The following is a 17156-nucleotide window of genomic DNA, read 5'->3' as shown; positions in this document are numbered from 1 at the left end:
AAACAAAGTTAATGGTAAAGGGACCCCTGACTATTAGGTCCAGTCGTGACCAACTCTGGGGTTGCAGTGCTCATCTCGCTTTATTGGCCAAGGGAACCGGTGTACAGCTTCCGGGTCGTGGCCAGCATGACTAAGCTGCTTCTGGCGAACCAGAGCAGCACACGGAAACACCATTTACCTTCCTGCCGGAGCGGTACCTATTTAGCTACTTGCACTTTGACATGCTTTCAAACTGCTAGGTTGGCAGGAGCACGGACCGAGCAACGGGAGCTCACCCTGAACCGTCAACCTTCTGATTGGCAAGTCCAAGGCTCTGGTTTAACCCACAGCACCACCCGCATCCCACCAGAACAAACTTAGTTGGTCTCTAATGTGCTACTGGACAATTTTTATTTATTTTGCCTAAGGAAGTGTCAATGGCTTACCTTTAAGCTGTGAAACTTCCCTGTAAAACTGGTGTACGTCCTTTCTGTGACTTATTTCTGATATATGGCATGCTCTTGTTCGAAGGACTGCAGTGAAATTGCCTGTGGATCAAAAGGTGTTTTAAAAAAAAGTATTCCATCCTATTCATAAAGATCAGGCTTACCAGCTGCCTTGCTTCCATATACAATACTCTGGTTGGCCTCTGCTTCTCTCGACCAATAAGAGACCTTCCCGAGGGACTATATGGACTTAGAAATTTTTCTTCTAGCCTCAGTGCTGTACAATGCATTTGGTAGCTGGGCGATACATAAACCTGGTTCTCGTGGTGCATAAGCCTTTGAGCTGCTGAAGTTACTTAGCTAGAAGGCTCTTTCTGGTGGCTGTCACAACTCAGTGGGTATCAACAAATGTCAAGTTGATTTCATGGAGTCATTGACAGTATCCCTCACTCATGTCTGCTTTTTGGTCTCCCTCCTTCCCTGCTTCAGCTTCTGCCCTTGATTTCTTTCTGCCGCAGACTCCCAACTCACAAAGCCCTATTACCTCCTGACACCATTTCTCAGTCATCTCCCTCTGACCACTACTCCCTGGCCACTGAGCCTTCTCTTAGGGGTTCCCCAGTCTTTTGCATCCAACAAAGCTGCCAAGTTGCCTCCAAGATTGAAGGGGGGCTGGTGTATGTGTGAGCACTTTGGAGGAGCCAGCCGCTGAAACTACCACACCGGCTCCCTCAACACTGAGGGGCCTGGCCCCCTTCCAACAAATACTGAGGGGGCTTAAGACACCTCTGCCCCCTTGAGTTGGCACGCCTGGTGTCCAGCCCGTCCCTGGCAGTTTACGTCTGTAAAATAAGCTGTCTACACACTATCCTTCCAGCCAAGCGAAAGCATGATCAGAGTTCGAGGTCACGGTTCCTGCCCAACAAAAACAGGAAGGTGGGAAGCAGGGCCAGGGAGGGTTGTGGCTTGAGAAGAGCATGTACCACTGGGGGAGGGATAAGACCTGATAATGAGTCCCAAGGCGTCATGTCTGGGTCTGGGTTGAGGTTCCCTATCTCCTTTCTGAGCTGAAAAGGACCACATGAAAGATGTTTATTCTGTCTTTTTGCCACTGAGTCATGCGGATGAACAGCAAGGCCTGCAGCAGATTTGGGGTGAAAAGGCAGCAGCAGCAACAACAAAAATCATATACTGTGTAGTTTGTTGCTAATTGTATTATTACTGACAGAGCAAGGGAGAGTGTTTGTGGGGTTTTCACAAAGTCACTTGGCTGGCTTTGGGTGCCAGATGCTGTGACTTGCAAATTACAGTGGTACTTCTGGTTCCGAACTTAATTCGTTCCGGAGGTCCGTTCTTAACCTGAAACTGTTCTTAACCTGAGGCACCACTTTAGCTATTGGGGCCTCGCGCCACAACCGCACGATTTCTGTTCTCATCCTGAGGTAAAGTTCTTAACCTCAGGTACTGGGTTAGTGGAGTCTGTAACCCGAAGTGTTTGTAACCCAAGGTACCACTGTATGTAGCGATGGGATCTGGTGAGAATCATTTGCCAGACATCCCTGCTTGGGCTTTATTGTTTAGTCGTTTAGTCGTGTCCGACTCTTCGTGACCCCCTGGACCAGAGCATGCCAGGCACTCCTGTCTTCCACTGCCTCCCACTGTTTGGTCAAACTCATGCTGGTAGCTTTGAGAACACTGTCCAACCATCTCGTCCTCTGTCATCCCCTTCTCCTTGTGCCCTCCATCTTTCCCAACATCAGGGTCTTTTCCAGGGAGTCTTCTCTTCTCATGAGGTGGCCAAAGTATTGGAGCCTCAGCTTCACTATCTGTCCTTCCAGTGAGCACTCAGGGCTGATTTCCTTCAGAATGGAGAGGTTGGATCTTCTTGCAGTCCATGGGACTCTCAAGAGTCGCCTCCAGCACCATAACACAAAAGCATAAATTCTTCAGTGATCAGAAATTATTCTGGTTTTACTACACTGACTGGCAGCAGCTCTCCTGAGTTTCAGACATGAAATAATTCACAGCGCTACCTGGATGTGCCAGGGATTGACATGCATGCCAGAAATCTGCTTGGTTTCACATGGGACATTTCCAGCCCTTAAGAACATGAGGAAAGCCTGCTGGATCAGGCCTATGACCCATCTAGTTCAGCATCCTGTTCTCACAGTGACTGACCATATGCCTGTGGGAAACCCACAAGCAGGACCCAAGCACAAGACCCAGCAACTGGTTTTCAGAAGTATTCCTGTATTCCTGTGGGGCAAAGCACAACCATTGTGGCTGGTAGGTACTGATAGGCCCCTCTTCTCAATGAATTTGGTGTCCACCAGGAATGAGTCACACAGTTTAACTCTGCGCTGCAGGCAGAAGCCTCTGCCTTCTTGCATGCAAGGTCGATTCTTTATCACCGTGTCTGGCTCCTCAAGGCCTTCATCCAGAAACATGCCTCCCGAGTTGTTGTTCTGGGCACCGTCCCAGAGATCAGCAGGGCAAAGGAAGCCGCTCAGGCTTCGGCGGCAAATCCAGACCTCGCCCCGGCCTCTGGCATTCCAAGGCCTCTTCTAAAAGCGTCCCTTGGCAGTTGTTATTCTGGGCACCCACCCAGCAGCTTCGCAGGGGCGAAGGAATCCACACAGCCTTCGGCAGCAAGTCCAGGCATGCCGCCGGATCCAGCCCCTCGTTAGCCTGCCCCCTTCTTCTCTGTCTCTCGGCAGCGGGAACCTTGGTCCTGGCACCGCCCCACAGCAGGCCTCGGCCCCCCTGAAGCGTGCAATGGGTCATCAATGGCTGGCTTTGGCTCTGGTACTGGCTGCCGCAACTGCTCCCAACCGCACGGCAGGCAACGTGCCTGAGTCAGAGGTCCCGGACGCACCCTGCCCTCAGGAAGACAACCCGGAAGCACCGTCGGGAGAGCCGCACGTGGCGCCCAGGTTCAGCACATGCATGCTGCAGTGCGCTGCGCAAGCGATGCTCGGGATGGTTGGTGCCAAGAGCTCCGTCTCCTTGAAGCTCAACGAAGGCAGGGAAGGTAAGGGAGGTGGACGGCCACCCAAAGCGAAGCTGCCATGCCTGCCTTGGAATCCCAGCTGCGTAGCCAATCGAGCGGCAGCAGGGAGGGCTCCACAGGCTCCACCCCAGGGTGGCTTCCCTGCTCTGCTTGCAGCTGCTGGGCGTCACAGGAGCTGCAAGGCCTCCGAGTGCTGTGGGGAGGGCGGGGGAAGAGGCAGGGGGGTCACTTTTGCATCCCACCCCCGGAAAAATATATTGCGGGGGAAAAGGATGCTGATTTCCATAATCTTTGTGTGTGTTAATTTATATGTTGAAATGCAAAGGTGTAAATAATTATAGGAGACAACCAGGGCTTTTTCCCCAGCAGGAACTTGACAGAACTCAGTTGGCACCATTGCCATTCTAAGAGAACGAGGGAGGTGTTTGTGGTGAGTTCCAGCACCTCTTTTTCTAGAAAAATAGCACTGGCGACAACCATTTTACATGCGTTCAATATGTGCACGACCGCACACATGCGCATCGCCAAGAACCTGGAAGTGGCATGCAAAGGGGGGGGGGAATGGCTGCTGAAAGAGTACAAAAATGGCATGGAAACAGACCTAGCAATCCCATCAGCCTTTGCAAGGGCAATCCCAGGAGCCTTTGCACCGACCGTTGAGGCCTGTGGAGAGTTGGTGTTTGAGCGAGGAGGCTTTGAGGGTGTTTTCAGGCTTTCAAGGGTGTTCCCAACACACGCAATTTCACTTAATTGTGCGGTGCCTTGGTACGTAACCCCCTGCGTAAATGGGGAGTTGCGTGTACAGTAATTTAAATACCATGCTGCTTTTTTCTGGCTGTGTACACATGGTTCCTCTTCCCCTGGGAACAGTAGTAGTTTGTTAAGAGTGCTAGGAATTGTGTGAACTACAATTCCCAGGATTCTTTGGGGGAATGTCAAATGCTTTAAACGTGCCTTAAATGTATGGTGTGTTCACAGCCATAGAGAGGAAGATGGAGATCAGTCTGTGTACCTCCTCCATCTGCTGCCCAGGTGCAAGTGCTGATGGGGGGCATAGGTAGGCCTTACCCTTCCCACTACATGCAATATGGAGCTAATATGGGCCTACTTTACAGGGTTGTTGTAAGGATAGCCAAGATAGTGCACAGGGACTGCTTTGAAAGCAAGAAGACACAGGAAGATGCTTTATACTGAATCAGACCACTGGCCTGCCTTTCTCAGTACGGTCTACACAGACTGGCTGCAGTACCTCCAGGGTTTTGAGCAGGGTTCTCTCTCAGCACGATCCGGAGGCGATACAGATTGAACCTGGGACCTTCTGCATGCAAAGCAGATGCTCTACCGCTTTTGCTGACTTCTGGTTTTGCAAAAAAACAGAGCAACTGTTAAGATGAAGGACCTGGAAGTCCAAACTATATAGCCATTGAACTGTGCAGGGTTTGTGGGTTATTTTAAAAATATATGTTTGCAGGCCTGTCTTAAAGAGGATTTGCTATCTTGCTCCTCTGCCTGACAGCTACTGCCCTGATGGACTCTGGAGGACAGAAGCGTTGGCAATCTGATTTGAGGCAATTTGCCTGTGATTACCAGTTGAAATAGTGCTTCAGGTTAAGAACTTTGCTTCAGGATGAGAACAGAAATTGTGCTCTGGCGGTGCGGCGGCAGCAGGAGGCCCCATTAGCTAAAGTGGTGCTTCAGGTTAAGAACAGTTTCAGGTTAAGAACGGACCTCCAGAATGAAATAAGTACTTAACCCAAGGTACCACTGTACAATCACACGAATTACAATCACAGGCACAGGGCGGGTTGAAAGACCTGGGCAAATGTTGTTCCCAGAAGCACCTCATGGTCACTGACACACTCCTTCAGCTGGTAAAGGATGCTGAGGCCTATTTTTCTGGAGGGATGCTAACAATGGCCCCCCCCCCTTCGTTCTCTTTAACAGGTGAGGACTACGAATTTTGCTGGATGCTGCATCTCCGCTGCCAGAAGGGAGAGAGACTCACCAAAGCCTTTGTTCTCCTGAACCTGGAGCAGCCCCCAGGGGGAGGCCAGCCGCCTCCCTACAGGCTCCTCCTCACCACGCCTCCCTCCCTACGCCAGTACCTGCGAGCCCGCCAAGGGAACCGACGTGCACTGTTGAGCAGGGAAGCCTGTGGTGTCCGCTTCGACGTGACGGAGCCCTTCCTCAGCGCTGAGGGAGGCCAGGAGGCCAAGATGTGCGTCAAGGCTGTCTGTCCGGAGGACGATGCTTGTGGGGCCTTGCGTTGCCCGCCTTTCTTGGCCACTTTGTGGCGCAGCGTGCCCAGGCCGGATGGCTAGGCAACAGGAAGGTGGATGGGCTCGCTCCGTGGCGGAGTACGATGCCTAGCAACTGTTGGGACTTGAGGGTGTGAGGGAAAGGGCACACAGACTGATATACGCACAAACACACTCCAGTTCTGCCATTAGCACGTCGGAGGTAGTTTCCTGACAAACTTTACTTCAGCGTTCATTTCTACTTGGCACTGCCAAAGTTACGTCAAACAACGGAAGTAGATCTTAATATATATCTATATTCGTATATGCTAAAGGGAACGTCGAAGGAACCAAAGTATCAACCAAGAGTCTCCAGCATGGTACACATGGGTGCAATTATGCATTTTCATATCTTCCTCCGAGGCTCACAAAGCCTCTGAGCCCACACTCAGTCTCCTTGCCCCCCTTGTCAAGAGGGTGGTTATCTTTTTCTCCTTTGAAATGTACAAAGAGCTGAAGGAGGAAGTTGGAAGAATGATGCTCTTTCCTGCTTCCTCTTTCAGCTCTACGTGCTTTCCAAAACTCAGATGAATACTACTGGATCCAGCTTTCCCTCAGATCCCTCAGCAAAGCAAAGACTGTCTCTGTGCACGATCTGTCTTGGGTGGGATAGAGAGAAGTGACCAGAGTGGGTGGTGTCCACATGGTCTAAAACGACTGGTGACCATTGGTATAAGCCAACAAGTAGGGATATACATCTATAGTATGCAAAGTGTCACTACTCCCAGGCTGCAACTGCTGCAACTTAAGGGGCTCAGCTGGGTGCCAGAGCGGGGTAAATGGCTCTAGCAGAGCTCCAGGTCCACGTGGTATGCTTAAACTTGCTGACACAACTACCTTAAATATGCTTCACCCACACTGCCATCCAGCAAGTGGTGTGCTGTGGGCACCAGAAGCAAGTGGGAATGGAGGCTGCTGAACTAACAGCAGCTGTAGTCTGGAGGAAAGGCCATAGCTCATTGCTGGAACATCTGCTTTGCATACAGAAGGTCCCAGATTCAATTCCTGGTATCTCCAGGTAGGGCTGGGAATACCCTCCACCTAAACCTCTGGAGAGCCACTGTCAGTCAGTGTATGCAATACTGAGCTAGATGGACCAATGACCTAATTCAGTATAAGGCTTCTTCCTACAGTAAGACAATGTGAAGCAGGTTTCTCTCTCCCGTGGCACCGCCTGGATGTCTGTCCTGCACACTAAATGCTTATAGATGTCAAGTTAAGATGTATCTTTTTATTCAGGCTATGGAGATGACTGATGTCAAGCATCATATTTTCTGCTGTTGGAATTTATGTTTTATAATGTCCTTGGTTTTGTGATTTTTATATATTGATGTATTGTAATGGACTGTAGTTTACTGTCCTGAGAATTTTTGAATTGAAAGGTGGGTTACAAATCTAATAAAACATCATCATAAATAATGATATAGCTCTCTCCCCTTTGACAGTAAATCCCCGAGTGGATGAGTGGTTGCCATGCCAGAGAAATTGGTCAACTGCCTTCCCTGGATGGGGTTGCACTCCCCCTGAAAGGGTGGGTATGCAATCTAATTGTGCCTCTGGAACTAGCATTGTCACTAGAGGCCCAGACAACCTCAGTGGCTAGAAGCACCTTTTACCAGTTGCTACTGGTGTGACAATTACAGTACAGGCATTCCTGGACTTGGATAGCATGACCATTGTAATTCAGGCACTGGCGACTTCAATGTTAGGTTACTGTAATGTACTGTATGCGAGGCTTCCTCTGCAGTACATCCGGAAGCTGCAGTTAGTGCAGCATGCTGCAGCAAGGTTGCAGACAGGAGTGGGACCCTGCCTGCATTTAATATCTCTGCTCAGAGATTTGCACAGATTTCCCATCTGCAAAGGACCAAGTTCAAGGAGTTACTATCATTATATAATACTACTAGCAGCTTGGGTCCTATTTAGTAGCAGGATCACCTTACTTCATATATGGCCGCTCGACTGGTTGATCTGCGGAACTGGCACTGTAAAGTTGCCACATACATGTTTTCCACACTTGGAAGCAATTGATCTTTTAGCAGCTATGCTTTGGAACTCCCTGCCTATTGACACCAGGCTGCGTTCTTTTGGTACCCAAGGTCACCTCAGTGAGGGCTGAGTGCAGATTCAAACTCCGGTCTCCAAGGTCCTAGTTCAACACTCTAGTCTAGCCCCTTCTTGGTAGCGGCACTCATCCTGTGCAACACCCTCCCATCAGATGTCAAAGAAATTAACAACTATCTGTCGTTTAGAAGACATCTGAAGGCAGCCCTGTTTAGGGGTTTTTAATTACTGATATTTTAATATATTTTTAATCTTTTGTTGGAAGCCGCTGGGAAACCCAGCCAGATCGGCGGGGTATAAATATATTATTATTGTTGTTGTTGTTGTTGTTACAGTGGTACCTCGGGTTAAGAACTTCGTTCTGGAGGTCCGTTCTTAACCTGAAACTGTTCTTAACCTGAGTTACCACTTTATCTAATGGGGCCTCCCGCTGCTGCTGCGCCGCCGGAGCACGATTTCTGTTCTCATCCTGAAGCAAAGTTCTTAACCCGAGGTACTATTTATGGGTTAGCGGAGTCTGTAACCTGAAGCGTCTGTAACTTGAGGTACCACTGTATTATTATTATTATTATTATTATTATTATTATTATTATTATTATTAAGCACCACAATGGTTTCCGGTGCAGTTATTCCTGCAGGGCTCGCCTGACCCTATCCCCATTTCGGAGCTCTATTTGCCCGCAAAATAGTCTCCTTCCCCAGCTGAAACTCACTTAGTGGGGTCTAGGCAGGAAGAAGGTCCATAAACAGCCCCGTCCCCTCGCTATCAGGAAAACAACGGGACCACCAGGAAAGGGGAACGGCGTCCCAGTGGGATTGCTAAGAGTGCAACACCGAGGAAGCTGCGCTGGCGAATCAGCGCGGGGCCTTAGTAACATTCTCTTCCGGTGTCACACTCTAAAACGTCCGGCTCAACAGGGATTTCGGGACAGGACGAGCCTTGGGAAGTCCAGAGGCGGAGCGACTGTAGAAATGGCGTCTCCGGCGCGGGGTAACCACGTGTGGGTGGGGTCCGAGACGGGCATCCTGAAAGGTAATGGAGGGTCCGGGGCTCGACCGCTACTTGGGGTGGGATGTCTGTTATTCAGCGACGCTGGGGAAACGGAGAGTCTTGTCTGGATTTCGGGGAAATAACTGAGGAGGAAGTGTGGGTAGATGCTGCTCCTAGCGGCAGGAGGGGGGGTGAGGTTGCCCGCACCGTTACAACAAATTATGGTGCTTTGGGCTTCTGAGCATGTAAAGAGTGCCTCTCCCCTTTCTGAGGCACGTTTTGAAGGAAGTACATTATAGGTAGTACATGTGAAAGAAGGGAAGGTGATGGGGAAGAGAGGATGGTTTCTTGGTTGGGGAGCGTATATGTGTAGACAATGAATGCTTGTTTGGAGGACGGAAAAAGTGGGATAAACAAATGAACAGAAGAGGCTAGGCTATTCAATAGGCATTAGCCATAGTGGCTCAGTGGAACCTCCAGCTCTAGAGGGAGTATACCTTGGAATTTGCTGAGGACAAGCGACAGGGGAGGGCAATTTTCTTCATGCCCTGATTGTGAACTTTGTGGAGGCATCAAGGTTCGCCAATGTTGAAACTGTGATCCTGGAATAGGTGCACTGTTGGTTAGGTCCAGCCCAGTTCATGGTATGCTCTTAATGGGTAGGGGGAGATAGGGGCACTGTGAATAAGGTCCCTAGACACAAAGGCCAGAGGAGATATAGAGTGAGTCTTATGTGGGAGGGGAATGCAGCAAAAGGCTTTTACATAAATACCTATCACTTACCAGTCTAGTAGCTGGATGCTGTTGCTGTGCCTTTAAAAGGGGCTTGATCAGCTAAGTCTTGTAAAGTGAGAATTCCTTTAAATAATTATTGGCTGGGACTGGTGGGAGTTGTAGTTCAGCAACATTTGTAGGGCCATAGGTTAGTCACCCCTGTTGTAGATCAAGTCCATGTAAAAGGTTACAGTGCCAGGAATGGTTGAGAAGTTGCCAAACCTGCGTCATAAGACTTAGCAGGAGGGAGCTAGATTAGAACACTGCAAGGAGCAGATAGAGGTCCACTAGCCCCTCAGCTTCCCCTTTCCTGGTGGTGAGTGACACAGAGAGAGTTTGTCATTGACCTGTTTCTCTTTTCACCCTTCCCAATAATATCCCTTTCTTTCTCTTTTCTCCTCCTTCTAGGGATCAACCTGCAGAAGAAACAGGCCACAAACTATAAGTCAGGAGATGCGGCACTCAGTCGACATGAAGCTGTTACTGCTATGTGTTGGGGTGATCCCTACGAGTCTGAGGTAATGGGGTTGCCAACTCCTAATGCAGCTGGCAGAGTTTAGGGGACTGGATGCTGGGAAAGAAAAACAGGATACCTCATTGTATGGGAAGCTGTCATATAGTGGGTTGGACTGTTGGTCCCTGTAGCTCAGTATTGTCAAAAAAAACCCACAACCTTCCCACAAACCCATTTAAAAGGGTGTAGAATATTAATCAGCCAAAGGCCTAGGTAAAGGGAAATATTTTCACCTGGAGCCTAAAGATGTATAGTGAAAGACAAGCCTCCCTCACAGCTCCTTGTGCATAAGATCCCATCTATTCATCTAAGCCATGGGGGAACACTTAACAGAAACTTTCCTGAAGACCTCAGAGTTTGAGCAGGGATCATGCAGTGCCTGAAGTATCCTGGACTCAAGTTGTTGAGGATCAGTACAAGAACGTTGAACCTGACCAAGAGTCATGTGGGCAGCCAGTGCAAGCATTTAGGCACTGGAGTTATGTGCTAGCGATAGTCTGTCACCACCAGCAGTCTAGCTGCAGTGTTTTGCACCACCTGGAGCCTCTGGAACAAGCCCAAGGGTAGCCCCACGCAGAGCACTTTGCAGTAATCAAGTATTGAGGTTACCAATGCATGAATCACTGCGGCCAGACTATCTCTGTCTAAGAGTGGTTGTAGTTGGCATACCGGCCACAGCTGTAAAAGGCCCTCCTTGCCTTTACAGAGTCTTCCTTGTATTGTCTTTTGTGACTGGCAGCGTCTCTCCAAAAGCTTTTCCTACCCCCTGCACTTGAGGGCATTGTAACTGGCGATGGCAGAGGTTTGCACCTGGGACTTATTTTTGCATACATTCTCTCACTGAGGTGCAGTCGCCTCTCTGAAAGAATGCAGCCAGGGAGGTGCACGTTTGTTTCTTAATAGTTTCTGTTTTCTTTCCTTTTGTTTCTTCCCAGATCTTTGTGGGATGCCTTGATGGATCAGTCAGATTGTTCAGTACTGAGAAGGGCAAGTTTACTGAGTCACGAGACTGTCTAGGAGGCGAGGGACCCTTTTGTGGCTTGGCTGTGCTTGACAAGTAAGTCTGAATCCCTTCAAATCCTTAGCCTTCAGGGAAAGGACAGGCTTCATGTCACTTGATATGACGCCCATGGATTCAGCAGGGATGATCCTTGGGTGTTTGTACTTTAGAATGCACTCTCTTGGGCTGCCACACACATACGCACACCAAACTTCTGAGGTAGAACTACCAAAAGTACCCTCTGTGCCAGTCTCGGCACCCGAGAAGATCTGTAGTGAAGGAAGCAATCTTTCAGGTATTTTGGGGCCTAAACCTCAGGGGTCCTAATTGGCTTGTAAGACCAATTCTCCCCTAGCCATGGCCACCTGCCCCAGGTGTGAGGCAGATAAAGATGTAGCTATAAAGGAACAATCAGGAACCTTAATCTGTGCCAGGATGGTTCAAATTCAGAACCTTTTAAGTTTGGCACCCTGCAGGCCCCAGAGATTGCTTCCACTAGGAGGTCCTGAGTGGTGCCCATCAGCTGATCAGTTGTGACTTCAAGCCCTCTTTCTGATTGAACATTGGCTGTTCAGCACACAAATGTGTGTTCTTTTCACTGAGTTGTAGGAGGTAAGGCTTTGTGGGTTTTTTGCTTCCTTGGAAAGGATGGCCACCAGCTCGTCTTATGCATTCTCCACATTTATGGCAAATTAATTTCTCTCTACCTCCCTCCCCTCTTATATCTCTTCCCTTTTCATTCTTCAACCAATTCCGACAGTTCCCTCATCACCTGTGTACAGTCTGGTTTGCTGAAGGTCTGGCGGGATGCTTCGTCAGAAAATGTGAGTCCTATCTTGGTGTCTGAGGGAGGTGGGGAGGGGGAGAGATGGGTTCCAGGCCACACAATAGCCTTTTAAGGAGTCACAAATCTTTTTATTGTGTGTTTTTAATTTTTCTAAATATCTTTGCAGTCTTAAGTGCTAGAAACATGTTGGGCTTTGCTTGCTGAAAGAGCTGATATGTTCAGAAAGTTAAATTCTGCACATTGTATCCCATACTTGTCCTACCCAGGGTAGACCCATTGAAGCTGATGAGCTTAGGTTTGTTATAATAATATAATAATAATTTATTATTTATACCCCGCCCATCTGGCTGAGTTTCCCCAGCCACTCTAGGCGGCTCCCAAGTTAAAAACAGTACAGCATTAAATATTAAAAACTTCCCTGAACAGGGCTGCCTTCAGATGTCTTTTAAAGATAGGATAGCTGCTTATTTCCTTCACATCTGAAGGGAGGGTGATCCACAGGGTGGGCGCCACAACTGAGAAGGCCCTCTGTCTGGTTCCCTGTAATCTCACTTCTCGCAATGAGGGAACTGCCAGAAGGCCCTCGGCGCTGGATCTCAGTGTCCGGGCTGAACAATGGGGGTGGAGACGCTCCTTCAGGTATACAGGACCGAGGCCGTTTAGGGCTTTAAAGGTCAGCACCAACACTTTGAATTGTGCTCGGAAACGTACTGGGAGCCAATGTTAATTTGAGTGGGACTCTACTGAATGGAACTTAATTGGATTCAACCTATGATTATACTCCTGTGGAACTGCATCTTTTGCACAAAGTGGATTTCTTGACACCCTCTTCGATGTTGGCATATTTTGGGGAGGAACTGAGAGTGAAAGCGGCTTCCCCAAGGCCAGTCATAGCTACCGTACTTAGCTGAGGTTTATGAACCTGCATTTGGCAGGTCCTCGTGTTAGGTAGCCTGTCTACATACAGAACCATAGAATTATTGAGTTGGAAGGGACCCAAGGGCCATCTAGTCCAGCCCCCTGCAATGCAGGAATCTCAACTAAAGCATCCATGACAGATGGCCACCCAACCTCTGCTTAGAAACCGCTAGGGAAGGAGAGTCCACATGTATTTGTCTTGGCTTTGTACATCTCCACCACCAGCTCTATCTCTTGCATTGCAGCTGGAGGTCCAGGTGGGCCCCGGCGTGTGCCGCATGCGCCACAACCCGGAACAGCCTCACCGCGTGGCCACAGGCGGGAAGGAGAACTGCCTCAAGGTGTGGGACCTCCACCAACCGCAGGAGCCCATCTTCCGAGCCAAAAATGTGAGTTTGCTATACTGTGTAAACAGCCTGGGCTCCTTTCTCCTGTATTAGTGCACGGATAAGGGTGTAAGAAGAGCCCTGCTGGATCAGGCCAAAGACCCATCTGGTCCATCATCCTGTCCCTGTAGTGGCCAACCAAAAGCTGGACTTGAGCACAACAGTAGTTCTCCCCATTTGCAGTTCTCAGCAGCTGCCATTCAGAGGCACATTTTGCCTCCAACTGTGGTAGGAGAAGAACATGGCTAGAATCCATAGATAGCCTTTCCTCCGTAAATTTGTCCCATCCTCTTTAAAGGCCATCCACGTTGGTGGTCACTACCACATCTGATGTAAGCAGATTCCATAGTGCAGTTCAGGAAAGATCTTTTTCCTTTTCAGATTCTTCAGGATGTGTAATGTATTGGAAAATGGCACACTCTTGCCTTCGTTCACACCATGCCTTGCCCTCTTGTCAACAGGTGCGGAACGACTGGCTTGACCTGAGGGTGCCTATCTGGGACCGGGACATGCAGTTCCTGCCTGGATCAGAGAAAATTGTTACCTGCACTGGACACCACCAGGTAGAAGCTGGGGAAGACAGATATCTCCACTACATATTTCAGAAAGTTAGCCATTTGTTCTCTATGCATTTGGACATCTCTTGAGATATCCTAACCAAATTTTGCACAGTGCTTCCATGTGTCCCTCGGAACATTGTCCAGAAGGGCTGGAAAAGGTTCCCCACCGTTGCATTATAGCATTTGGGAGTGTTATAGGGTGGTTGCTGCTGTTGTTGTTGCGTCTTTCATCTGAGGCTGAAGACTTCTGCTCTTCATCTTCTTGGTCTTCTTCTGCCTCCAGGTCCGGATCTATGACCCCAGCTCCCCACAGCGGCGCCCCGTGTTGGAAGCCACCTTTGGGGAGTACCCACTCACTGCCCTCTCCCTGACCCCTGACACAAAGTGAGTTTCTCTTCTTCCCAGTGCTTGGAATGAATGAGTTTGGTTTAACAAACTTCAATGAATTAGTTCAAAGATCTCCCCCTACACCTGAAGGCAGTTCCCATAATTGCCAGGTGAATTAAATGTGAATGAAGTTTGTTTCAGGGTGGAACTTGGAACTATTTCCAGTTCATCTTCAGGTTCATTCTATTACATGTGCTTTTCTACTTCATAGATTCCTTGGGCATTTTAAGTTTAAAGATCATAATTGTTGGCGTAAATAAGCTAAATCATTCACATTCCACCATGTGGTTGTTGTTGTTTTTTGTTTGTCTTCGTAAGTATATTTAATACTTTAGCAGAGCAGCTTGTAACATTCTGAATGCTGGAAAAAATTGCTGAGGATTATTTGTGTGAACCTGGACTGAATGTGAGCAGAATTATTTCATATTTTAAAGGGACAAATGTGAACTGGAACCAGTTCCTTTTAAAAAAACGAACTTTTCAAGCTCTGGATACAATCCCCAGCCTTCAGTGTCCTTGGCTGCTCACAGCTAAGGGCCTACATGGATGCTGTCCCTTTGCAAAACTGGAAATATATAATTCCTCCTTTTTTCACTTACAGTGCTGTTGTTGTGGGCAGCTCGCGCGGGGATGTGGCAGTAATTGATTTACGGCAAGGTAAGTAAGAACCAGGATGATGGAGTGGGGAGGGGGTTTTGGGTTTGAGGAGAATCTGGAAAGAGAGTTGCAGAGGAGCAAGGTGGGCTAAAAACGGAGGGCAGAAAGAGATATTGATGTACAGCTGGAGAGGCAACTCTTTGATGATGGGAAGGTTCTTTAAAGCGAGTTGCAGACAGCAGCATTTGGCCGGGCAAAGTTCTCCTGCTGTGTTTTTTAGTCAGAGGTTGTTGCCAGCCTTTGTGGTCACATTTTCAAGCTGGGGTTGCAGATACCGCACTCTCACTCTTGTTCTGTGAGGCCTATTCTGTTGGCTACAAGATGGTTCCGTACCCCAAGGCAGACCAAGTGGGGAAACATGAACCGTAGACCACCACCTCCCTTGGGATCCTGTACTTGGAATCTTGTAGTCTATGAACCACAGCCATGTGCAACAGACTTAAAATTTCCTGTTTAATTCCACACAAGTGGAAGAAAAACCTCACAGTTTTTTCTTCAAGTCTGCCTTTGCAACAATATCTTACTATATAATATATTTGTAAGGCTGTCACCAAGCTGCAGTTCACTACATTCCAAATTCCACACTTGAGAAGTGTAGCCACGCCATACCTGCCGCCCTCGTAACTCAGCCATTGTTGTCGTCTTGTGACAGGGCGGTTGCTGAAGTGCCTCAAAGGCTTCGCTGGGAGTGTCCATGCCATCCAGTGCCACCCTGTGCTTCCGCTGGTGGCCTCGTGCGGACTGGACCGCTTCCTTCGTGTGCACAACCTCCAGCACAAGCGCTTGGAGCATAAGGTGAGGAGGAGCCCAACACCATCTTGCTGGTATTTGCATATAGATTGTGGGGGAACCTCCCATCAGTGCCAGCCAGAATGGCCAACATTCAGTATTAGTGGGTGGTATGATTTTGGATTCTCGACTCCCATCATCTCTAGCTATTGGCCATGCCAGCTGGGGCTGATGAAGTTTGAGTTCAACAGTGGCTGGAGGACATCAGGATGGGGCAAGCTGGTGGCCTCCTCTCTGCTGCTTAACTGAACTATGTCTCTGTTACAGGTGTATCTGAAATCTCGATTGAACTGCCTGCTGCTAACCAGCAGAGAAAAATGGGAGGTGAGTCGAAGTGACCGAGGAGGAGGTATTATAATTCCTGGTTGCCATGAGGCTCTGAGCACGGAGCGGGAGAAGGGTGTGGGGATTGTTCTCTCTAACAAGTTGAATGCTTGCACAGATGGAAGATTGTGTAATAGCACATTTAATTTCACCCTCATACGTAAAATAGGCAATCAAATGTGATGGGTTGTATCATCTTACTGAGAGTATGCCTCTTAAATTAACCAACATTAGGGCCCATTAATGTCAGTGGACCTACTCTGAGAACCTAGTTAGGTGCCACACACTTATTGTAACAGGAGACATGAGTCAAGAAATCATGGGCATGCCTGTGTTAAACAGGTGCCTCTTTAAAAGCCGGCAGCATGCCAATAGAGATGGGCACTCTCATATTTCAGCAGGGAGCGCATTGCATGCCACTGATGCCACTAGGGAGGCCTGTATTAAGGGGCAGATACATCCTTGATCTTCTTTCTCCAGGATGAAGGCGCCGACCCTTCAGCTGACCTCCAGAGTGACGTGAAAGAGGAGGAGGAGGAGGTGGACGAGATCTGGAACTCAATGGAAGTGGTTGCCGCCAAGCGGAAAGCAGAACGACAGCCATTCTCTGACGTGGGGAGGGACAGGGGCCTGAAAAAGCCGAAGAAGATTAAAAAAGCTGAATCTTGAGATCTGGGTGGGGAGGGGGTTGAAATGACATTTGCCTTTTTAATAACGAAGCAGGCAGGCATCACCAAAGTACCTGAATCTCAGCCTTGGACAGGGGTTTGCCACAAGCAAAGGCCTTGGCTGGTCATGGGAGAAAAAGAGACAGAAACATTGTGAGCTGCTTTCTGCTGCCTCGTAGGACAGGTTTGCCATGGGGGGGGGGGCTTTTAACCTCATAGCAGCCCCAGGTTATTTTTTGGATCTGGGGAGCTGGTGTGGCAGGAATGTGAAGTTTTATAGCAGGGGCTTCATTTCAAGAACCTTATGGAGACAACACATTTCCCCCCTGCATGGTTGAAATTCTCCATTTTCCTTCTCTCATTTTGGCTGCTGTGCAGTTAAGACCGCTTGAAGCTATTAAAAAGTACCTTCTTGCACAATATGTTCTGAATATGGGCTATATTTCCCCTGTGCAGGGTCTCTGGTAGGAGAAAGTGTCACCATTCCCTGTCCTGCTTAGCATTTCCATTTCCTTTTTATTTTTAAGGAGTGATGTGTGGAAGCAACTTCTAACTCCCAAGTTTGGGACCACTCAGGATATTATTATATTCATATTCCAACTTTT

General features: G+C 48.7%; 2 protein-coding genes across 2 annotated transcripts; both read left to right on the top strand.

The window, feature by feature from the left end:
- Positions 1–708: 708 nt before the first annotated feature.
- LOC308575010 (uncharacterized protein) lies at positions 709–7145 on the top strand. Its single transcript, XM_081173407.1, has 2 exons — positions 709–3456; positions 5380–7145. Exons 1-2 carry the CDS (start codon positions 3201–3203, stop codon positions 5754–5756), a joined length of 633 nt encoding a protein of 210 aa, XP_081029533.1. The 5' UTR covers positions 709–3200; the 3' UTR covers positions 5757–7145.
- Positions 7146–8672: 1527 nt separating this feature from the next.
- Positions 8673–16973, top strand: WDR74 (WD repeat domain 74). The gene is made up of 11 exons (XM_081173370.1): positions 8673–8829; positions 9970–10079; positions 11011–11132; positions 11836–11899; positions 13026–13169; positions 13628–13729; positions 14010–14110; positions 14715–14770; positions 15423–15565; positions 15827–15883; positions 16364–16973. The coding sequence occupies exons 1-11, from the start codon at positions 8769–8771 to the stop codon at positions 16550–16552; spliced, it is 1149 nt and encodes a 382-aa protein (XP_081029496.1). The 5' UTR covers positions 8673–8768; the 3' UTR covers positions 16553–16973.
- The last annotated feature ends 183 nt before the right edge of the window (positions 16974–17156 follow it).

This window comes from Podarcis bocagei (genome assembly GCF_964188305.1).
Source record: "Podarcis bocagei genome assembly, chromosome: 16".
NCBI lineage: Eukaryota > Metazoa > Chordata > Lepidosauria > Squamata > Lacertidae > Podarcis > Podarcis bocagei.
Note: the sequence above shows the minus strand (reverse complement) of the source record. Positions and strands in the feature narration are given on the sequence as shown.

What these genes read in the sequence shown, in the direction of transcription:
- LOC308575010 (XM_081173407.1), top strand. Translation starts at nt 3,201, where the DNA reads ATGGGTCATCAATGGCTGGCTTTGGCTCTGGTACTGGCTGCCGCAACT. An exon ending in GCTCAACGAAGGCAGGGAAG is followed by an intron (nt 3,457 to 5,379) that starts GTAAGGGAGGTG and finishes TCTCTTTAACAG; the next exon opens with GTGAGGACTACGAATTTTGC.
- WDR74 (XM_081173370.1), top strand. Translation starts at nt 8,769, where the DNA reads ATGGCGTCTCCGGCGCGGGGTAACCACGTGTGGGTGGGGTCCGAGACG. An exon ending in TCCCTGACCCCTGACACAAA is followed by an intron (nt 14,111 to 14,714) that starts GTGAGTTTCTCT and finishes TTTCACTTACAG; the next exon opens with TGCTGTTGTTGTGGGCAGCT. An exon ending in AGTAATTGATTTACGGCAAG is followed by an intron (nt 14,771 to 15,422) that starts GTAAGTAAGAAC and finishes GTCTTGTGACAG; the next exon opens with GGCGGTTGCTGAAGTGCCTC.